Source organism: Panicum virgatum, chromosome 2K (assembly GCF_016808335.1).
Source record: "Panicum virgatum strain AP13 chromosome 2K, P.virgatum_v5, whole genome shotgun sequence".
NCBI classification, from domain to species: Eukaryota; Viridiplantae; Streptophyta; class Magnoliopsida; order Poales; family Poaceae; genus Panicum; species Panicum virgatum.
This window is the reverse complement of record NC_053137.1, coordinates 58783559-58806758: the sequence shown is the minus strand read 5'-3', so window position 1 is coordinate 58806758 and position 23200 is coordinate 58783559. Positions and strand designations below refer to the sequence as shown.

The 23200-nt window shown below is 52.8% G+C and overlaps 2 protein-coding genes and 1 long non-coding RNA gene across 3 annotated transcripts; 2 read left to right on the top strand and 1 right to left on the bottom strand.

Moving 5' to 3' along the window:
* Positions 1-452: 452 nt before the first annotated feature.
* LOC120690020 (isocitrate lyase-like) lies at positions 453-2759 on the top strand. The gene is made up of 2 exons (XM_039972530.1): positions 453-2196; positions 2319-2759. Exons 1-2 carry the CDS (start codon positions 561-563, stop codon positions 2408-2410), a joined length of 1728 nt encoding a protein of 575 aa, XP_039828464.1. The 5' UTR covers positions 453-560; the 3' UTR covers positions 2411-2759.
* An 853-nt stretch (positions 2760-3612) lies between these two features.
* On the bottom strand, positions 3613-5860 carry LOC120690012. Its single transcript, XR_005681549.1, has 4 exons — positions 5690-5860; positions 4721-4765; positions 4475-4595; positions 3613-3952 (listed from the first exon to the last, which is right to left on the bottom strand). It is a non-coding gene; the product is annotated as an uncharacterized LOC120690012 (long non-coding RNA).
* A 10426-nt stretch (positions 5861-16286) lies between these two features.
* On the top strand, positions 16287-20110 carry LOC120695514. Its single transcript, XM_039978743.1, has 3 exons — positions 16287-16865; positions 17034-19527; positions 20031-20110. Exons 1-3 carry the CDS (start codon positions 16287-16289, stop codon positions 20108-20110), a joined length of 3153 nt encoding a protein of 1050 aa, XP_039834677.1.
* Positions 20111-23200: the final 3090 nt, after the last annotated feature.

Here is a 23200-nt window from a genome sequence, read left to right as displayed (position 1 = left end):
AACCACCTAAGGTGGTAAAGGATGCGTGAATAAAAAAGATTCCCTGCAAGCCGCAGATTCACTCACTTGGTCGCAGTTCAGCTTACGCAAAACGATCGGCTCGTCGGAGGAGCACGCACGCAACCGCCCTCAGCAGCTGTGTGCAACTGTGCAGCTAGAGCTAACCACCGCTACTAGTGTCCAAAACCTTCAAGCGCGCGCGCGAATGAAACAAGTTTTTGTCCTGTTCCCGCGCAAAACCGACGGCCATCTATCGGGCGAGACGCGTCGACCATCACTCACCGTTGCCACCACCGGCCTCTCACCTGCACCAGACGATAAGGATAGGAAGTTGCGAGGCTACACGTCACGTACAAGTTGCATGCATGATGATTCGATCGGCTCTGCGCACGAAGCTTTTCCAGTCGTGCTCGTGCACCGCCCGCTGACTATAAATACGGCAGGATCCCAGGCCGTCGAAGCAACCAAGGCACGCCTGCACTCGCAACTCCTCATCGTCTTCGAGACTGCGTGTCCTGCTGGTTCGTGTTGTGTTCGTGCTTCGCCGCTAGCTACCGGCCATGGCGACGCCGCTCTCCGTTCCTTCCTTGATCATGGAGGAGGAAGGGCGGTTCGAGGCGGAGGTGGCGGAGGTGGAGTCGTGGTGGGGCACGGAGCGGTTCCGCCTCACCAAGCGCCCCTACGGCGCCCGCGACGTGGTCCTCCTCCGCGGCACGCTCCGGCAGAGCTACGCCTCCGGGGAGATGGCCCGGAAGCTGTGGCGCACGCTCCGGGCGCACCAGGCCGCCGGCACCGCCTCCCGCACCTTCGGCGCGCTCGACCCCGTCCAGGTCACCATGATGGCCAAGCACCTCGACACCATCTACGTCTCCGGCTGGCAGTGCTCCTCCACCCACACCTCCACCAACGAGCCGGGCCCGGACCTCGCCGACTACCCCTACGACACCGTGCCCAACAAGGTGGAGCACCTCTTCTTCGCCCAGCTCTACCACGACCGCAAGCAGCGCGAGGCGCGCATGTCGCTGCCCCGCGCCGACCGCGCCCGCGCGCCCTACGTCGACTACCTCAAGCCCATCATCGCCGACGGCGACACCGGCTTCGGCGGCGCCACCGCCACCGTCAAGCTCTGCAAGCTCTTCGTCGAGCGCGGGGCCGCCGGGGTCCACCTCGAGGACCAGTCTTCGGTGACCAAGAAGTGCGGCCACATGGCCGGCAAGGTGCTCGTCGCCGTCTCCGAGCACGTCAACCGCCTCGTCGCCGCGCGCCTCCAGTTCGACGTCATGGGTGTCGAGACCGTCCTCGTCGCGCGCACCGACGCCGTTGCCGCCACGCTCATCCAGACCAACGTCGACGCGCGCGACCACCAGTTCATCCTCGGCGCCACCAACCCGCGCCTCCGGGGCCGCAGCCTCGCCGCCGTGCTCTCCGACGCCATGGCGGCCGGCAAGACCGGCCGGGAGCTCCAGGCCATCGAGGACGACTGGCTCGCCGCCGCGCAGCTCAAGACCTTCTCCGACTGCGTCCGGGACGCCATCGCGGGGCTCAGCGTCACCGACCAGGAGAAGCAGCGCAGGCTCCAGGAGTGGGACAGCACCACCGGCGGCTACGACAGGTGCGTGTCCAACGAGGAGGCGCGCGACATCGCGGCGCGCCTCGGCGTCGCGTCCGTGTTCTGGGACTGGGACCTGCCGCGGACCAGGGAGGGGTTCTACCGCTTCCGGGGCTCCGTGGCGGCGGCCGTGGTGCGCGGCCGCGCCTTCGCGCCGCACGCCGACGTGCTCTGGATGGAGACGTCGAGCCCCAACGTGGGCGAGTGCACGGCCTTCGCCGAGGGCGTCAGGGCGGCGCACCCGGAGGCGATGCTGGCCTACAACCTCTCGCCGTCCTTCAACTGGGACGCCTCCGGGATGACGGACGCCGACATGGCGGCCTTCATCCCGCGCGTCGCGCGCCTCGGCTACGTCTGGCAGTTCATCACGCTCGCGGGGTTCCACGCCGACGCGCTCGTCACCGACACCTTCGCCCGGGACTTCGCGCGGCGCGGCATGCTGGCGTACGTGGAGATGATCCAGAGGGAGGAGAGGATCAACGGGGTGGAGACGCTGGAGCACCAGAAGTGGTCGGGCGCCAACTTCTACGACAGGGTGCTCAAGACCGTGCAGGGCGGCATCTCCTCCACTGCTGCCATGGGCAAAGGCAAGCTTGCTCTCACTCATGCCTTTATTTGCGGTTTATCTGCCGAAACTCTCTAGTATTATTTGGGAAAAAAAGTTTGTTCTTGGAATGATGGAGTGCTCTGTTTGGATGTGTGCTTGCAGGAGTAACTGAAGAGCAGTTCAAGGACTCGTATCCTGCAACTGGAACTGGTGGTGGTACCAGCCTTCAAGTTGTCGCCAAATCCAGGATTTGATGAGGACTGATGAGAAAGAACAATGATTCAGAGGAGGCTCTAAATAAATGAAAATAATAAAGGAGCCTCAGATCATCAGCCACGGGGGGATGCTATATATATACAGATTGCACTATGATGATGGGCGTGCACGAACCAAACCAATCGCCTAGCTGCATAGATACATATATGTATCGAGTTATATGACTTGTGACACCCTTGTGGAATAGTCACTTGGGTTGAAAGTATTGAAATGTCAACCTTCACGATTTATTTATAAATTGAAATTGAATAATCATACGGTTTCCGGTACCATGCTGTCTTTCACACTTAGTTGTCGAGGTAATAATGAATTCAAAAAATTATGTCATGGTTGAGTTGTCCCGCCAAATTTCACCCCAAAAAAGGACAGTTTGTTTGCTTGCAATCTTGAATTAAGTAATTTTGTACTATGCGAAGTCAATAAAAAAAAGACCATGCGTGGAAACCCATGCTAGGGAGAGTCGCTGCGCCTGGTGACGTTTGGGGGAAAGCTATACCTCACCCGAGTGATTTGGAGGCTCTCCTCACTCGAATTTTCTTCTTCCCCATCTACACCTGCTTCTCCAGCTCCGGCGAGTCGGCGAGCAGCTCCGACGAGGTTAGGGTCCGAGTTAGAGCTTTAGGGTTGCTAGCGGTGGTAGTGCTCACCGCCGGCCTTAGAAGGAGGGCCGGCGGCGGCATGCCAACCTAGCAGCGGTGGTGGGTGTAGGGCGGCGAGGCCGACGGCGGTGGTGCCGTCGGCCCAAGAGGGGGAGGAAGGCGGTTAGGCGAGGCTGGGACGAGGGTGACGGCGGCGTGAGGGGCCGGCATGGGCGGGCTAGGGCTGCACCAAAGGCGTAGCCCTAGACGGCCCGTGCCAAAGGGGTGGCGACAGGGCTGGGGGGCGGGTGGTGGTGGGGCTGGGCGCCGGTGCAGGGAAACTATGTGAAAACAGCTCATTAGAAACGCGTCTAGACAGTTATTAGTGACGCGGAAAAAACACGTCACTTACATCGCATTTGTGATAACAGCACATCACAGACGCGGATTTCAGCGTATGTGATGTATCCGTACGCATCTCTGATGATCCACATCAGAGATGCATCTCTGATGTGGATCATCAGAGACGCGGCTAGTTGAAATGTGTCTCTGATGTTCATCATTAGAGACGCGGTGTAAGAAAATGCGTCTGTGATGATGAATTAAGAAACAAAAAAAGGAAAACAATACATTAAATAGATCTTGTATACGTCACAAATACATAGGTTCTATCCATATATATACATTGCACATACACATACTCAATCTGTTGAAGTTATACATATCAACTACTATCTCTAAATTCACCTAATATGCAGTTTTATTTCCAGCCAGGGACTTGTGCTTAAATGACTATTGATGAACTTCAAATGAGCTTCACTGACTTGTGCATAAATGACTATTGATGAACTTCAAATGAGCTTCAATGATTACACAAACATTCCAAGTTATTTTGTGGAATATGGAATTGTTTGGACAATCATCTGCACCGACATCAGAGTGCTGGACAAGAAAATAGATACAAAATTATGAGTATGCATACTAATTATTACTAGAGCAAGGGTGTACACCTATGCACCACAGCTAAATTAAACATGCTCATATAGTTGTCCAGTCCTTATCTAACATTTGACTAACAGAAGTATAAGCAAATATGGTGCATAACAACAATCAGATTATCAGCATTTCACTTCCCTCCAGTTTCGTTTGGCAGAAATTGACAACAGAGATATTAATTGCGAGAGTACAGCTAAAAAGTTAAGTAACTTCAGTTTAAACTTAACCAAGAACTCTACCTGAAGATCATGGGCAATATATCATCAGGTTAACAATATCATACTATAGATAAAAAAAATGAGAATAAAACATAGCAACCAGTCTTTTAATTGACAGAACCGAGGCACTGAAAATTTTGGACCAAGCAGGATATGATCCAATAGTCAGTCAAACATGGACTCAGTGGAGTCCAGCACCAAAAAACATATCATGTTCAGTTAATGGACAAATTATCACATGTTTACATACCTCAATGATTGCTCTGATGGTGAACTTGAGCACTGGTTCTAGGCAATGCATCCAGGTGACTCACTATCTTTGGGATCCCAACATAACTTTCTCGAAAAGAAAAAGGATGTTTTCATCTGGCCTGCACCAACATAAATTTGTAACTAGTTCAACAAGTGGTTAGAAGGCAGTAAGTAGAGGTCTACTTGTTTGAGTTCATTTCAAGTTGACTATCAAGTCAGAAACTATTAGTAGAAGATAACTGACCAAGACAACTAGAAGCAGTACATGCATCATTCAACTTCATGCCACCTGCAAAGAACTATGTAACCATGAGCTTAAATTAATAATATCAAACAAATCTGATAGAAAGTAAGCATCATAATATCCTCAGAAACAAAGCTGCAAATAAAATAACAGAAGTAATATAGTGGCAGGCTTGAAAGAAAATAACAGGGCAGCTACAATCAAGTTGCATACTTAAAATACCAAGAGCATATTAGTTAAATTGAATTGAAAGCTTAATACTAGTGATACGGCGAGGCCGCCGCGGAGTACGCAGAGGAGAGTGCAGGAGCAGTTGTGATTGTGGAAGGGAATGGAGGGCGTAACGCGTGGAATGGATGGGCGCCAGAGGGCTGTCTTCGTCGCCGGCGAGGACAGGTTCCTCGGCCGTGACCGAAGCCAGTTCGCGCCCAGCAAACGGGAGAGCTTGATAAAATCCAAAGTACATGCTAGGCGGTGACCTTTATAGATCAGGTCCCGATCAGGCTAGCAGCTAACAACTTGCTAACAAACCAAAACGCCCGTAATATCAGCACCTCACGCCCAAGTCTAGCCACTTTGTTGTTGCGGTTGTTGCTTCTTGCTGTGTCGCCAGTACTGCTTGCCAACGTATTCGTCAACAACACTTCCTCCCTCCTCGCGAAACAGTGCGTCCTCGAGCTGCCGGTGAGGATGGAGTTTGATGAACTCCTCCAATGGCTCACAGGTGACATCGGCAGCCGTGCAGCCCGCCCACTGGACCAGTAGCTAACTAGCTGCCAGGAGCCTCGATTGAGCCGGGCGCGTAACACCTTTTCAGTGCTGCAATGCTGGCAGTTGCTCTAACACTTTCTTTCCAATTCTCTAGTTCATTCTACTGTGTCTCTAATGAAAAAAAAAACTTTGATTGAAAATTCTAGTTTCTACAAAAAGACAACCAAGCATTGTTCACTTGGGTCGTGAGGCCCTCACCTTGGGTGGGAGAGGAACTTGATGTTGTTCCGGACGTAGTTGTCCTCCCTCATGGACTGAGACGGCGCCCCAAAAGACGAGCTTATGGCCATTGGCTCCTCGACTCCTAGGTGAGCAGATGGTCATGCAGTTTTAACTACATACACAACGATCGGGATGGCTCCTGCGCTCGCCCCTCGCGAGCCCAGGGGCGACGGCGGGCGCGCCCCCCGCGCTCTCGCCGCCACCGCCGCCATCGACCATCCCCAAACCTCCAGCCCCTCCACCTCCAACCCCGGCACCTCACCTGCGCCTGCGACGCCCCGCCTGAAGACTGCAGCCGCGCCGCCCGCCGGCCGCCGGGACAGTGCGCTCTGCCGGCCGGGGCACTTGGAGCAGAACCGGCTGCTCGCCGACTTCCACACCGCTGCCACTCCAGGTTCTGTCCTCCCACTACACCACTCTCTCCCAGCGGCCATCTGGATCACCCCCCATCACGCTCCCCCCGCTTCAACCAAGCTTTTGTCACCAACATGCTAACGTTCCTACTAACGGCACCTCCCGAAAAGATTAAAGCTTTTTGGGTTAAGGATTACGTTTTTAGGTTCCTGGTTGCGAATCAGAATGTGGCTAATGCGATCGTTGTCCGTGGTCATTTGCGTTTTGGGGGCAACCTCTTTCTCCTCCATTCCCTGGAAGCTTCCGCCATTGCTGCTGCTTCGTCGCTCCCGGAGGTTGAAGTTACTCCCGACCTACCGGCCACTGTGCGACGTCAACCGCGTGCTGTCAACGGGGGGCGTTGGGCTCAAGGCTCGGGCGCGCATTCAGTCGACAAGACGGCCATATCCTCCCGGATACATATCGCGCCCCAGTTGCGGCAACCCTGCCCCCACACCTTCCCCTTCCAGCTCTTGACACGTCGGCCGGTGCCGCGCCCGCTGCCCCCGCCCAGGCAGCAGGCACCTCCGCGCCCGCGCCCGCCGCCCCCGCACAGCAACCTACAGCGCCCGCGCCATACCTCCGCGCTGCTAAAACCCCCCCGGCCCCCCAAGAGCGGCTCCCCCACGCAACCCTATCCCCCTCTCAGGCGCCGGGTGCTTTCGGTGACTGGCCTCCGATCACCACGTTCGCGACTGCCGGGACCCTGTCCGTTGCCGGCGGTGTCGCGGGGTTGGCCACCGACAACACCGGTGCACCATGGTCCTGGAGCGCGACCTCACCCCCTGGCCTCGCCACCCCACCTTCCCGACGCCGGTCCACCCGGTCCCCTTCACCCCCCGCTCCACCCCCCACCACCACGCCACCCCCCACTCCAGCTCCCACCCCTGCGTTCGCCTCTACAGCCTTCGCTCCGATCAACATGATCCCCTCCTCAAGCTCGAGCCCCCCCCGGGCGTGCTGTTTCCCCCGTCATGCGGGACGTTCGCTGCGTCGGGGATGGCCCTGACCGCCCGGCCCCGCCACCCCCTGTGGCGCGTCGCGCCTCGCCGTGCGCCTCCAGGGACGCCCCGCGTGCCGCTGCCCCCTGCCCCCGTTCGACCTGGCGTCGGCCGGTGGGCTGAGCTGGGACACCGCCCCGGACGCCGCTGCGCAGGGCGTGGGCGAGTCGGACACTAGCTCCGAGGAGGAGGTGGAGAGCGACGATGTCCCCGACGCCCCCGACCCCAACCAGCCGCTCGAGTTCCTCCAGGTCTGGGTGCCTCAAGGCGATTGGATGGAGGCATCCTGCTACGCCTTCGCGTTCATCTCCCCCGCGCATGCTGCAGCAAATCCTGCGCCCAAGGTCTGGGACGCCCTCCACCGCATCTTCCCTGCGGGAGCACCGCCCCAGGTGGACCTGCTGCCATCCTCGCGGGGGGCCATGCTCCTGCACTTCAGCACCTTTGGGGACCGGGACACCACCGTCAACCACGGCCGTGTCTACCACGCCGACTACTCCATCGAGTTCGAGCGCCCGGAGGACACAGACAACCGCTTCACCGCTGAGGAGTCCTGGCTCGTCTTCGTCTCCGCCAGCGACTTCCCCCTCGAGCACTGGTTCCCCAACCACATTCGCGCCGCCTTCGCCGGTGTCGGCCACATCATGGAGCTCGACCCGGCGTGCCTCGGCGGGCACGACTACAGCTCCCTGCGCATCATCCTGGAGACGGCTTCACCAGCGAGGGTCCCGCGCGAGCTGCTCATCTCCTCGCCGGGCGGGGACGGCAGCGTCGTGCAGCTCGCGACCCCCTTTGCCTGGCAGCGCAACGGCGACGACAACTACCTGCCCTTTTTTGGGCCTCTACCACCGCCACCCCCATCAGCCCTCCCCCCGTCGGCGGTTTTTTCTTTTTTATATTTAAAAAAAATTAAAATTTCAAAAATATATGTTCGTTTTGGAAAATTTTAAAAATATACCCCGGTCGCCCTCCCATAGGGCGCCCTCCCATAGGGCGACAGGACCAAAGTGTAATTTTTTTCTTCAAATTTGCAACGAAGTCCCTGGAGAAAAAAAAGGGGGGCCTGTCGCCCCCCCAACGGGCGACAGGGGGGCCTGTCGCCCCCTCATCGGGCGACCAATGGGCCCGGCCCACGAGCGCGGCAGGGGGGCCTCCCCCCGCGGGCGACCGGGGTATGTCCCCCTATATAGCTCCAATCCTCTCCTTCCTTCCTCATTTGAGTCCGAAAATTCCACCAAAATTCCAGAAAAAAAGAGAGGAGTGAGGAGAAGGAAAGCGGCGAAGCCTTGCCGGATTCAGCACTTGTGATCTGCAGGTTAGTACATTTAGTTTATATATTTTTATATTTAAGTAATACGTATTTAAGTAGAAGTAATTTAAGTAGGGTGAGTAATTTAATTTAATTAGTGGTATAGTAGAACTATTTAAGTAGGAGTTTAATGATACTTTAGTTTGTAGTTACGTAGTAGTAAATTAGTTTAGAAAATTAGTACTACGCATTTATTATTACAATTGCAGTACTATTAGAGATGTGTTTATAAATTAATTATGATTTAGAATAGAATTTGGCATATGCAGTATAGAATTTGAGTGTCATCATGTAGTTATGAATACTTATACGTTGTAGTTGAATTTCATACTTAGTTTTTACGGATTATTAAATAAGGTAGTGAAGTAAAGAGTATAACTCGATAAGTATTATGTGATATACAGATATGTCGAGCAAGATGCAGTTTCAAGTATTTTATGGTGAATACAATGTTATGTATGGGCCAAATGGAGTAGATCTTTCTGCCTTTAAGTGCACATCTAGCGGCATAGATAAACCTCTGGAAAGGAGTTTTGGTTCCATATGTAAGTGGCTGCAGCGTGGGTTCCATGTTGATCCGTTGACACATGTGATCACTGTCCAGTCTCTTGTTAATTGGGAGGTAAAAAGTGAATTATGAGAATTGATGATGATACACAGCACTGATGACTGGCAGAAGTACATGCAAGCAGCTATAGAGCGTGGGTGGCCTCTGGCCATTCTTGTTCAAATCCGGGAGAAGACACAAAATGAAATCCAACATTGTGCAGATCAAGGAACTCCGAGTATTCGAAGAGAGACCAATTATGTTGAGCAAGATGAGTCAGAAGAGACAGAGAACCAAAACATGGGACCACAGGGCCTTGCTGATGAGGGAGAGAGGATACATAGCATTGTGGAGGAGATGGAGGCAGAAGACCAAACCACAATAGAGATGGAAGAATATGAGGGCTCATCTGATGACGAGCAGTACTCATTGCCAAAAGAGTGGAAGGAGCATGATTTTGGCAGTCATGTCGCAGAAGATGTACGAAATCAGGAGTGGGAGTACAGAGGGAATGAGGTAGTGCAAGGTGTAACATATCCAAACATTGAAGCCGTAAAAGATGCTGTGAGACTATGGGCAATCTCATTGAAACGAGAATTCAGAGTCGTAAAGTCTGGTAGTAAAGAATATGAGGTGAAGTGTGTGAATGCTGGATGTCCATGGCGAGTACATGCAGTCAAGGGAAAATGGAAGTTAAACTGGAAATGTTCTATTGTCACAGAGCACACTTGTTTGCTGTTAGAAGTTCTTCCCTCGTATCGCAATATATCATGCGACTTTGTTGCAAAGCAAATGTATGGGTTTATTATGGACAACCTAAATTATGAGCCAAAAATGATTGTTCGACACATTGAGCAGACTTACCAGTACACCATCAGTTTTTTGAAGGCATGGCGGGCTAAACAAAGGGTGTTCGAGATGCGGTTCGGCACATACGAGGCATCATATGATAACCTACCTCGTATGTTATCCCAGGTTGCTGCTAGAAATCCTGGAAGCTTTTATGACACATACCTTGTACCAGCCGTGACTAGGGGACAAAGAATTATGCAACGAGCCTTCTTTTGCATAGGTACTTGTGTTAGAGCATTTCAGTTTTGTCTTCCGGTGATCTGCATTGATGGCACATTTTTGACTGGAAGGTATAAAGGTCAGATACTTACCGCAATCGGTGTAGATTGCAAAAACCAAATTGTTCCGCTCGCATTTGCATTTGTTGAGAATGAGAACATAGACAGTTGGTATTGGTTCCTTGAATGAGTGAAGATTCATGTTGTTGCTGCACGTCCAGATGTGTGCCTTATTAGTGATAGGCATGCAGATATCCTGCAATCAATACTGAAATTGCAACGTGGAACTGCGACAACGCCTCCATTATGGCCCGATGTCCAAAACAGGTGGTGCATTAGGCATATGGGTGCAAACTTCTATGAACACTTTAAGAACAAGGATCTTAAGAACCTGTTTAAGATGTTGTGCACCCAAAATCAACAGAGAAAATTCAATGCATTATGACAGATGCTTGATCAGTTGACTGCAGAGCTAGTGAAGGTAAGGGCATCAGGAGCAGGCACGAGTCAGGCTGCAGAGGCTAGGGATTCAATTGAGAAGCCATTTTCACACTGGATTCGAGGTGCACCAAAGGAGAAATGGTCATTCCTTTATGATACCAACGGAATACGGTATGGTATTCAGACAACGAACCATGCAGAGTGTTTCAATATGGTTATGCGTTCTTGTCGTGTCTTTCCACTTGTGGGAATTGTTGAGTTCATCATGTATGGGTGCATGAAGTATTTCAGAGAGCGTTATACGGCTGCAAGCATAAACATCAGCAACCCCCAAATTCAGTTTTGCAAAAGAGTGACACAATATATGCAAGAGAAGATTGAAAAGGCCAAACTGCACCGCGTCATATCCACATGTACAATGGAGCATAGATTTGAGGTTCTATGCAAGGATAGAAGTGGTCATGGTATCCATAGAGATAGGGTGGTACAGGAGAGTTTGATTACAGTTGATGGCAAAGCCTTCTGCTCCTGCATGAAGCCTAAGTTATTGCATATGCCATGCTCCCATCTCATTGCGGCATGTACAGAGTCTGCGTTGCAGCCAGGAGTATTTGTTTCACCGTACTTCAGCAAGGAAGCAGCTGTATCCACCTGGGGACATGAGGTATACGGGATTGGAATTGTGGGGCCTTTCACTCAGGATAATGAGAATAAGATGTTTAATCCTGATCCAGCCACTAAGAAAGGCAAAGGCCGCCGTCAGACACGTCGTATTCGGAATGGTATGGACGAGTCAGAAGCAAGCAAGGCACAAAAGTGTTGTAGCTAATGTGGAGCATTGGGTCACAACTATAAGAAGTGTCATCAGAATGCACTTCACGATGCTGCTGACGTTGGTCCTTCCGGAAATCCCAGAGATGGAGCACCTCCTACGTTCAGACGAGCATCGGCGAGAATTGCTCGTGGAAGGCATTCGGTGTCATGATCCACAATTGTATTTCATTATTTGTAATATGTAGTAATGAAATATTGCAGGTATGTAATGAAGTATTATTGTATTTATGTGTCCAGTTTGTATGAAATATATATTTACCTATGTGTTCTCATATATTTTTGAATGCAGGTATGGAGATGGACTCCTTGCTAGACCCAGTGATCGACTCGAGCCACAGGTCTTACTTTGCAGCTGTTGAGCACCGAGCCCTAGAGGTGCTACGTCCTCGTCCACCCGGCGAGGCGATCTCTATACACCACAATTGGTGTGACCAGTATGTAATGAAATATTATTGTTTATCACTTATGTATTCGCCGGTATTCCTTTGTTTCGACATTTTTTGTTTTTTTGCAGGTTACGTGAGGCCGGTCTACTGACTCTGAGCCATCTTGTCGAGGTTGGGCCTATTCAGCTCGACCGATCCCTCCTGACGGCGCTCGTTGACAGATGGAGGCCGGAGACACACACGTTCCACCTCCCGTGTGGGGAGATGACTCCTACGTTGCAGGACGTGGCCTACCTCCTCGGCCTCCCTATCATCGGGGAGGCTGTAGGTCCGCGTGTGGTGGCGGCCTCGTGGAAGGATGAGCTGGAGGCCCGTTTTGCCCTAGTTGACCGCGTGGAAGAAGCAGGTCCGATCAACCCGCACCCGCGAGCATCGGGTCCTTCGAAGACCTGGTTCCTATAGTTTACAGTACGTATTCATTGCATATATAAATTTAATTGTTACAATTCACATATTTCATTGACAGTTGAAACCATTAATCTTAATTGTTTATGCAGCCTGCCCTGTTGGCGGCGGATGCTGACGAGTACAGTGTGACCAGATCGCTGGAGGCGTACTTACTTTGGTTGTTTGGTTACATCATGTTCAACAACACTCATGGCAACTCGGTCGATAGGATTCTCCTTCCATATGCACGGGAGATTGCGGATGGGGACGAGGACGTACCGCCCTACAGCTGGGGTGAGGCGGTATTTGAAGCCACTTACCGTGGACTCTGCGATGGGTGCATGAAGACACATGGGAACGCTATCCTGGCAGGGTGCCCACTACTGCTACAGCTTTGGTCGTACGAGAGGCTAGCCGTTGGTCGGCCCTTGGTCAGCCACGAGCCTTACCACGGGGGCATGTACGGCGACGAGGAGGACGGGAGGCCCACTATGGGAACTATCTGGATCTGGCGTCAGGTACATTCGCAACAAATATAATTTTGTTATTCATTGTTACATGATGTATTAGCGCACTTTTAATTTTACTTATTCGGAATGCAGAGGTCCTGGGCACATGCGCGGGTTAGACGCGCATATCCTGAGTTTGTTTCGGAGCTCGACATGCTGACGCCCGAGGACGTTGTCTGGGAGCCTTACAGCCCAGAGGCTGTGGCTACCCGTGCACCAGCAGGCCTGTCTTCGCACTGCTCCGCGAATGCGAGCCTGTGGCTTACTAGCGCCGTCCTGGTTTATGACATTGCGGTTGAGGCATATTGCCCCTGGAGAGTCATGAGGCAGTTTGGGCAGCGTCAGGAGTTTCCGGTGCCCACCGCGTTGGAGCGTGTCAGTCGCCAGGACCACATGTAATTATGAATGAACTTGGCTCATATATTCGTGTCAAATCTAACGATTCTTCGTGGTCCACTTTTGTAGGTTGTCAAGGAGTGGCTTGCCGTGCTCTGATGATTGGCTCACCAAGATGCAGCCGTGGATGGACCAATGGGAACAGGCAGACGGGCACTTGGTCCCTCCAACAGGACCACACACAGACAACTCCTTTAGGGCTTACCTCACTTGGTACTTACCCCGGACTCGAGCTCGTCTGGTTTATGTTGACACTCACCCGCAGCCGCACCAGGCGAGGCCTCAGGATGGCTATGCCCGGCACCACGTGGAGGCACTAACTGGCACGGTGAGTCTCTTGATCATATTTGCATATATATATATATATGTATATATATATTCATATTCGTAAGATAATTCATGTGTTTCTAATTGTACCTTTACTGAATGGATGCAGTTTCGCCTTTGCAACATGATGGAGACGGACTGCTCGACTTACCTGACGAGGGTACGTGCCGGATCCCTAATGACCCAGTTTGAGCAGACAGAGGCATGGTCGAGGCAGCGTGACCAGTTGCGTCAGGTAGCGCACAACTTGGGAAGCCGTGTGCAGTACGAAAACAGCCACGGGTCGTCCCAGGCTTCGTCGTCGTTCCCGTGTCCGTCGACCGTGCGCGGGCCGACGTCGCAGTTCTTCCCAAGTGCAGGTAACGTACATATCTCTTTATAATTAGATCAAGTGTTCCTACATATTTACTAATATCACATACAGGATACGATCCAGCTACTGCGTTCGGCCATACTGGAATGTTTAGAGGGACAACACCAGTTGGCGGACCGTATCCAGGGATGGTACCGGGGCCACAGATACCGGTCTACACAGGTTAGTTTATGTTTCGTATTTCGGTTTCTACATGTCATTACGAAATATACGAGCGTACGCTAACATCCACATTTTTTGCGTAGGATTCTACCCCGATGCGGACGCCGGACCTTGTTCTTCCTCCTTTCGACCAGATAACGAGACCTTCACCTTAGACGACTTCGACAGCTTGTCTCCAGAAGAGCCTGCCGCGCAAGGTAACCCCGATGTTTTGGGGTATTCACAGCTAGGAGGAGCACCATTTGGGATCTCTCAGCAGCAGACACCGCAGCCCCTTGCGCGTCTTGAGCGATAGGTGAGGTCTCCGGATGTTCTCACCTACTCCGAGGGCCATGTCCGTGCCCAGCAGAGGGCTAAGAGGGTCCGACGCCCTAGGGGTGGTTAGATATATCTGATGTTTATTTGTAATGAGATAGCTGTGGACCTCTTATTTGTATCCGATGTTTATGATTGTGCTAGTTTACTTGTCATTTGTTTCTATAGATACTATTGATGTGAACTTGTTATGTTTGGGGGTTCCATAATGCTCGTAAAATAAGGGAAGTTCTTGCGATTTTTTTCCGTGATTTAATGAAGGACAAGATAGGTGCGGTAGGAGTTAGCGGCCGAGAACCTGCCGACGATGAGGACGACTACACGTTCGAATAGCTCAAAATAGGAACTATAGTGTATCTAGCTGCGAGTACGAGATCACAGGTTGCCACTGCTCAGCACGGCGATCACGGAATTCCCAAATATCGCATTCTTTGCCCAGACATATGTGACCCAATAGCAGTGCCCTTCCACCATTTCAAAAAGATGTGACAACACGGCAACAACTCCAGTTGTTTTCATAAATTTTTAGGCTCAAATGACAAAGGGAATGGCGGCTAGGGCTGGCTTTTTTTCTGAATTTTTAGGCTCAAATCACAAAGGGAATAGGGGGAGACGGGCCCCTGTCGCCCCTCCCAACGGGCGACAGGCCCCTGTCGCCCGTTGGGGGGGGGGCGACATGCCCCCCCCTTTTTTTTTCTCCAAGGACTTCGTTGCAAATTTGAAGAAAAAAAATTACACTTTGGTCCTGTCGCCCTATGGGAGGGCGACCGGGGTATATTTTTGAAATTTTCCAAAACAGACATATATTTTTGAAATTTTAATTTTTTTTAAATATAAAAAAGAAAAAACCGCCCCCCGCCGCCTCCCTTCTTTGGGCCGGCTCCACCACCACCCCCTCCACCCCCTCCAGCAGCTCCACGCGGCCACCCACATGCGACTTTTGGCCCATACAACCCACAGGGGACCTATAGGGCCCAAACTCACAACCCCCCTTCTTCCTGAACCCCGGCCTGCCGGGTTTCCGTGACCACTACTACGGCTCCCCGGCCGCGCCCCTCCTCCCGCCACTTCCCCAGCTCCCACTCGTCATCACCTTTGCGCCGCCTGAGCTCTCGCCAGAGAACCTGCCGCCACCCCCTCCACCGTCGCCTGCCCAGCCTGTGGCCAGAGCGCGCAGGACCCGCAACTTGCCGTCGCTCGAGCCCCGCCGCAAGAGCGAACGCCTGGCGCGCGCGGCCGGAGGCCTTTTCGTCTCGGCTGAGACAAAGGCCATGCACCTCAAGGCCCTGAAGAACGCCCTGGAGCCTTGCTCCCGCAAGCTCAAGGAGGAGGTCCAGAAGAAGGTACTCCTCTCAGGCATCGCCAAGCCCCTGGGCGCCTCCACCCTCCGCAAGCTCGTCAGCGCGGCAGGGATGGGCTGTGCGGCAGAAAAGAGCATCGCCGTGGTGGACACCAAGCTGGGATGAGTCCGCCCCTGAACCACGATCGCGGTCCAAGTGTTGCTTTGCCACATTCTGTTAGCAACCGTTCGTGTCGTGCCGCGATCATCGGAAGCTCTGTGCTCCCCTCCACTAGTAGTTGCTCGGTGTCAGTCTGTAGTCCGTACCCCATCCTGCGTGATGGGTGGTTGTTCTCCTTAGTCCTGTGTTTTGCTCGGTGTCAGTCTGTGGTTGCCTGGTGTCTCGCTTGTCTGACCTCCGGTTGTGTGGCCCTAGCCACTTGTAAACCCCTGGTGTTTAGTGATCGGTTATGACGAGTGACGGTCGGACTTTTAATCTCCTCTGTTAGAATGTCCGGGGTTTGGGCGATCGTGACAAATGCACCTCTGTCCGCGACCACATTGCACACTGCAACACCTCGATCGCCTGCCTCCAGGAAACTAAGCTCGCTACCACAAACTCGCTCAAAGCTCGCTCCTTCCTCCCCCCTCCCTCGCTGACTTCTGCTGCCTGGACGCCTCCGGGAGCCAGGGCGGAATCCTCACGTCTTGGGATCATCGCGCGTTCACGCTCGTCTCAAGCTCTACGCAACACTACTCCCTCACTACCACTCTAACCTCCACCATGTCCGACTTCACCTTCGCCGTCGCAAATGTCTACGGCCCTGCCGTGCACGCAAATGCGGCTGAGTTCCTGAACTCGCTGCAGCACATCCCGGAACGCACGAACCACGCGTGGGTGATTGCCGGTGACTTCAACCTGATCAGGTGGCCGTCCGATAAAAACAATGACGCTTTCAACCACTCCCTCAGCTCCCTATTCAACCAAACCGTGGATGCCTTGGCACTGGATGAACTCCCACTCCTTGACCGGCGCTTCACTTGGTTGAACAGTAGAGAGGACCCAACTTTGGAACGCTTGGATAGGATCTTCTTTAACACCGAGATGAGCTTCCTCTTCCCCAACTCCTCCATCACCTCACAATCGCGTGACATATCCGATCACACGCCTCTCCTAGTCCACCTTTCCTCAAACATCCCCAAAACCAACACTTTCCGGTTTGAAAATGCTTGGCTCCTGCACTCGGACTTCCTGCCCTCGGTGCTCCCGGCTTGGCATGATGCGGTTTCTCCCGACGACACGGCTGGAGCACTGGCCGCATCCCTTAAGGCGGTGCGTCGCATGGCAAAGATTTGGGCCTGGGTAAAACGCTCCCCACCTCAACTCCACCACAATTGCCGCTTCTTGATTTACCTACTTGACACCGCAGAGGAAGGCCGATGTTTGACTGCAGGTGAACAACTGCTCCGGCGCCTCAACCAAGACCGCCTCGCTCTCGCGCTGTAAGAGCGGGCTGCGGCGTGGAAACAGCGAGGCAAAGTCCGGGCGATCAAAGAGGGTGACTGCAACACGAAGTTCTTCCACGCCAATGCCAGTCACGGCCACCGTGCGAACCAAATCAAGTCGATCGAGGTGGATGGGCAGGCGGTGACCGCCCACGACGCGAAGACGACGGCGCTCACGACACACTTCCAGAACACCCTAGGGACGGCCGGGGACGCCGTATGGGGTTTCGACGTGGAGGCGCTGTACGACGACAGCAACACCATCTCGACGGCGGCCCTGCTTGCGCCCTTCTCCTGCTCAGAGGCCCACGCCGCTATCCGCGGCATGAACGCGCACAGCGCGCCGGGCCCAGACGGCTTCGGCCCTAGCTTCTACAAGGCCGCGTGGTCCACGGTGCGACCGCGCCTCATGGCGTTCCTGGAAGGCTTCCACAACCTGGACGTGGAGCTCGAGCGTATCAACCGCTCATACATCGTCCTTATCCCCAAGACGGCTGCGGTGGTGACCGTGAACGCGTTCCGGCCAATCTGCCTCCAGAACTGCGACGTCAAGGTTGCATCAAAGATCCTCACCACACGGTTGCAGCGCGAGCTCCACCACCTCATCGACCTGGACCAGACAGGCTTCTTACAAGGGCGATCCATATCCGAATCGTTCGTCTACGCCATGGAACTTGTACAATGCTGCCACAAAAGGAAGGTACCCACGCTTGTGCTCAAGCTAGACTTCTCCAAGGCTTTCGACACAGTTCTCAGGAGCAGTCTGCTGCGGATCATGCGCGCCTGGATTCTCCAACTGCTCAGTACATCCAAATCTGCAGTGCTTGTGAATGGCACGCCTGGGCCCTGGTTCACCTGCAGGAAGGGATTGCGCCAAGGAGATCGACTGTCCCCATATCTGTTCCTGCTTGTCGCGGATGTCCTTCAACAGCTCATCAAGAAAGACCCGACGATCAAGCACCCCCTGTCCCCGGATTGCCCATGCCCAGTCATGCAATATGCCGACGACACCTTGATACTGGTGCGGGCAGACATCGACTCTGTTCAGAGGCTGAAGGACAGTCTGGACAGCTTTGCACACGCAACCGGGCTGAAGATCAACTTTCACAAAAGCACCCTAGTGCCGATGGCCGTGAGCTCCTCCCTCCTGCAGCAATGTGTCTCCATACTTGGATGCCGCAAGGAGCAATTCCCTCAGTCATATCTTGGCCTCCCACTGTCGCACGAGAAGCTACGACTCTCCACCTTCTCCCCGATGATCAGCAGAGCAGACAAATACTTGGCCGGGTGGAAAGCCTCACTGCTCAACACGATGGGCCGCGCTGTGCTCGCCGACTCCGTTCTTGGCAACCTGCTCATCTACGCCATGGGGGCGATGGAACTGCCGAAAGGTGTAATTGGAGCCCTGGACACTAAACACAGATCATTCATGTGGTCTGGCGGCGACAAGACCAACGGAGCCAAGTGCCTTGTCGCATGGGACAATGTCTGTGTTCCAAAGGAGAACGGCGGACTTGGCCTCAAGAATCTGAGCGTCCAAAACCAATGCTTACTCCTCAAGATGATCCATCGCCTACACCATCTAGGCCTCTCATCATGGGCGTGCTGGGTGCGCCCACGAATCTGCCTCGCAACCCTGGAGGGAGACATTCAGGGGCAACACTGGAACGCGCTCCGCAGCCTCCTACCGCTCTACCGCGCGGTCACCACGATCCGGGTGGCCGACGGGGCTGCGACCTCCTTCTGGGATGATTCCTGGCTGGGTGAGGAGCCCCTTTCAGAACTCCTCCCGGCACTCCACAGTCATGCAATGAGGCCAAATGCCTCGGTCAAGGACGCCCTGCTGCACGGCATCGACACCCTCCTTCGACCAAGGCACACCAGGGCGGCTGCGGAGGAACGCGCCAAGTTGGAGCTGCTCCTCACACCGGTACGACTACGGCATGGAGATGACGTCCGGGTATGTGCCTTCCAGAAAGCCGATGGCCGCCTGGACACCTCATCGCTATACAAGGCACTCATGGCCGCCCACACACCCCACACCGCCTGCTCCGACTTCGTCTGGAAGAATCGGGCTCCCCCAAGGGTCCAATTCTTTGTCTGGCTACTTGTGCAGCGTCGCGTTCACAGCCGCAGCAACCTCCTCAAGAAAACCTTCGTCACCGACGCAACGTGCGAGCTGTGTAGAAACCACCCCGAGACGGTGGACCACCTCATCTTCGCCTGCCCGGTTGCTGCGTCGCTATGGCAACACGTTGGCGTCGACCTGCCGCTGACCGTCGACGCGCTGCACTCCATGGCGACCCCCAGCTCCATCCTTGCAAAACACAACTCCGTGTTCATCTTCCTGTGTTGCTGGAACATCTGGAAACATAGGAACCGGGTGGTGTTCGACGGAGTCGCTCCCTCGCTCCCGCTCCTCCTGAACTCATGCCGTGAAGATGCCAGATTGTGGGCGTGGCGCCTGCCCAGGGAAGACATGACGATTGCTGAGTCCTGGTGTTCACTTTTTCTCCCATGTAATAAGCTAGCAATGCTCAATGCTCATCACCTTCCTGTAACACCTCAAAACTGTTGTATGATTCTGGCTACAGAGCCTATCAATCGAAAATCAGGTGGGGAACCTTCCCCCCGTTGCCCTTCAAAAAAAAAAACTACATACACAACAAAAATTGAAGTACGTACCTGATTGAGGGTGTGGTAGTGAACGACATCGCTAGGGATCGAGATCGTCGTAGCGGCGATCTAGACAGCTCGGCCTCCTGCATTGACCAAGTAAGCGCGCATCTCTATGGGTCAAGGTCATTGTAAGGATTAATGAGGACGGGCAATGTGCAAGATCGACGACGCGGGAGGGAGGGGACACAGATGCTACGTGGTGGAGGGCTTGAGGAGTTGAGGGAGGTGTGGGCGGCCGCTGCATCCAGTTCCTCCTTCACAGGCATGTGGCGCCGCCGCCGCCGGCCCTGGACGGGGATTGGGGGCATCCAAAATTACATGAATTCCACCATGCCATATCCAGACTTCTTCCATGTGCAATCCCTCGTGGTTCTCAGATTCAACATGAGCATGACCAGCTTAACATTAGCTTCAGCAGTGTGAGGTAGAGCATCCGTAATTAATACGGAGCAAAACTGGAGAATTAACAAGGCTAGAAAATAAGCTAATCTTCGATGAGATCAAACAAATGCAAAATATGTAAATTTCCATCATCACTGGATTTTTTTCCTTTCCATTCTCCAAACCACTATGTGCTTTGTTTTCTACAATTTTTCAGCAATAACTGTGAGTGGCTAACTAAACGGGACATAAATTTTCTTTTTCTGAGGCAATCAATCAAACAAGTTGTGGGCACGTTAAAAGTCATGCATCTATGTTGAGCATGTTCACTAACCCATAGGTGTGATAGCAAGATTGTTGGGCCAACGGTGGTCAGAAGCCTCCATCTTCTTGGCAATCTCATTTGTATATTCCGGAATGAACTTGCAGAGCTACATCTGGCAATCCAACATAAATCATGCATACTCAGTTGTACCGATAATGATAAAAAGAAAAAGAAGCATACATAAATGTAAACAGGGCGGAACCTGACGAGCAGATCAGGCGTCGGGGGTTTGGGAGCTTGCGTGCACTAAGGAAGCGGAAACGTGTGGGGCCGGATGAGGGCGCGGTGGGAGGCGGGAAGGCGACGAGGGACGCGCGATGGTTACGGCGAGATTGGCCGTGGAAGCAGGCGAAGGCGAGGGCAACGCGCGGCCGTGATTATCGTACGATTTCGAACGGATAGATCGAGACCGTTGGAGGCTTAACCAAGAGGAGACCAAGGGATCCCACCAGTGGTGTAGACGAAAAAATGTCATTATTACCTTCTTCTTTTTAGTAGCAGAGATAGAGGAGAGAAAAAATAGATAGATATACCTACCATTCTTTAGTGCCCTCTCACTTAATATTTCCAAAAAAGATCACAGCCAACAAGACGCGCGCATGGTGCGCTCAATGTACTCGTGTGCTTAAATTGGATGATGGAAAATATTCGCATATTATCCCAAACACGAGAAGATATGTACTAAGTAATTTTTTTCCGCAACATAGATAGGATTCCCAACGAGAAAGATGCTACGAGGCCTACAAGCATTGGTCTGTTGGACAGGGCTTCGGCTTTTCTGAAAATAGCTCCGGCTCTGGCTCCTCTGGTGGAGCGGCTTCTCTGGTGGAGCTGGAGCCGTTTTCAAAAATATTTGGCAAAATAGGTTCACCATTGTATTGAGGTTGTAAAATGTCTAAATTACCCTTATTCTTTTTTTTCTCCTCTCCTTTTCTTTTTCTTCCTCTTTTCTTTTTTTTCCTCCTCTCCTCTTATCCATTCGCCGCACCCCGTCCCCATCTCCTTCTCGCGGCGCTCGTTGCCAGCCCCGCCGCCTCCTTCTCCTCTCCTCCCGGCGGCGGCAGCAGCGGCCCGCGCCTCCTCCTCCTCCCGGCGGCGAGGACCCGCGCCTCCTCCTTCGGTCCTCCTCCCGGCGGCCGGGACTCGCGCCTCCTCCTCCTCCACACCGGCGGCGGCGACCCGCGCCTCCTCCTCCTCCCGGCGGTAGGGACCCGCGCCTCCTCCTCCGGTCCTCCTCCCGGCGGCGGGGACTCGCGTCTCCTCCTCCTCCTCCGCACACTGGTGGCGGTCCGCACCCCTCCTCCTCCGCACGCCGGCGCCCCGCGCCTCCTGCTCCTTCCGGCGGTCTGGCCGCCTTCCTCCTTGCTGGGCCGCGCCCCAGCGGCGCCCTACGGCCGCGTGCCCGCGCGCAGTCTGTGCCCAGAGGCAGAGATGGGAAGGGGGAGGAGGAGCCGCGCGGAGCCACGTTCTCGTGGCTTCGCCTCCCATGTGTAAGCCGAAAATGGCTCCAGGTGCTGTTTCTAGGATGGAGCTGTTGTGTGCCCACTCGTTTGGCAGGGCTCCGCCCGAAGCCAGCGTTGGAGCCGATTTTGAAGCCCTGCCAAACAGAGCCATAGTATAAAACTAGGCAGGTTGACGCGCGATGCGCGTCTATTCGAAAGATATTAACTTGAAAAAAATGATGAAACATAAATTTATATTTTGTTGTACTCAATCCAATATTAAATTTAGATATTTTATGCTATCATAATGGTCATCTAAACACAGTATAACTTTTTTTCTTAGAAATCCGTTGACTTTTAGGTGTGAGTAAAAATAGCTGACAGACTAACGTATAAAATTAGTGATGAAAGAATAATTCGATCCTATTTTTTGAATTTATGTATGGGAAACAAACTATAAAAAAGTATTAGAGCTATCATAGATGAACGTGGTGTACAAAGTTATTATTTTCATATATAGAAAAAGATAAATTTATTTTATATTTTCTATACGAAATCACCATCGATTTTTTTCAAATGATAGAGGCACCTAATAGTACTGTGGGTCCATTAAATGGGCCACACTAAATGTGCATGGGTCCCAAATGGTGTGGGCCCCCACTAAGTGGGCCCCCAAAGTGTGGGTCCCACTAAATGTGTGTGGGTCCCACGTGGGTCCCACGTGAATAGCACACGGGTCCCATATGGAGCCCACCTAAACAGCACATGGGTCCCACGTGGGACCTCAATTCATGAGGGAGCTCCAATTCTTGGAGCTTTTAGATATAGTATAGATTCAGCCCAAATAGCTACAGGCTACAAAAGTCAGCCCAATGAACCACACACCCCAGCTTCCCTCACCGGGGGCTTATTGGGGCAGCGCGCGTGACTGCGAGCAGTCACGTCGCACAAGTCCCCTCCCACTCCAGATTTATTGTTTTGGGCCTAAATCAGTCCAATAAATAGATCCACATATGTAATCCAGTCAAATTTGTTGCAGAACAAAATTTTTTGTTTCAGAACAAATTTTTAATTGTTCTAGCAATATAAAAATTTTATTTGGAACAAAAAATTAGTTATTGGACCTTGTACGATGATTTGACTGTTAGTAGCCCGAGCGACTTATAATATTTGCCTCCCTCACCGCCTGTCGCCCTGCAGCACGCGACTTGGCCCTGTTCAGTTCCAAAAATTTTCTACAGAACTCGTCACATCAAATTTTTGGACACATACATAGAGTAGTTGAAAAAATAACTAATGACACAGTCTAACTAATTAGCACGAGATGAATTTTTTTAAGTCTAATTAATTCATAATTAAATATTA

What these genes read in the sequence shown, in the direction of transcription:
- LOC120690020 (XM_039972530.1), top strand. Translation starts at nt 561, where the DNA reads ATGGCGACGCCGCTCTCCGTTCCTTCCTTGATCATGGAGGAGGAAGGG. An exon ending in CACTGCTGCCATGGGCAAAG is followed by an intron (nt 2,197 to 2,318) that starts GCAAGCTTGCTC and finishes GTGTGCTTGCAG; the next exon opens with GAGTAACTGAAGAGCAGTTC.
- LOC120695514 (XM_039978743.1), top strand. Translation starts at nt 16,287, where the DNA reads ATGTCCGACTTCACCTTCGCCGTCGCAAATGTCTACGGCCCTGCCGTG. An exon ending in TGGCAAAGATTTGGGCCTGG is followed by an intron (nt 16,866 to 17,033) that starts GTAAAACGCTCC and finishes GCGTGGAAACAG; the next exon opens with CGAGGCAAAGTCCGGGCGAT. An exon ending in GTGTTCACTTTTTCTCCCAT is followed by an intron (nt 19,528 to 20,030) that starts GTAATAAGCTAG and finishes TGCCATATCCAG; the next exon opens with ACTTCTTCCATGTGCAATCC.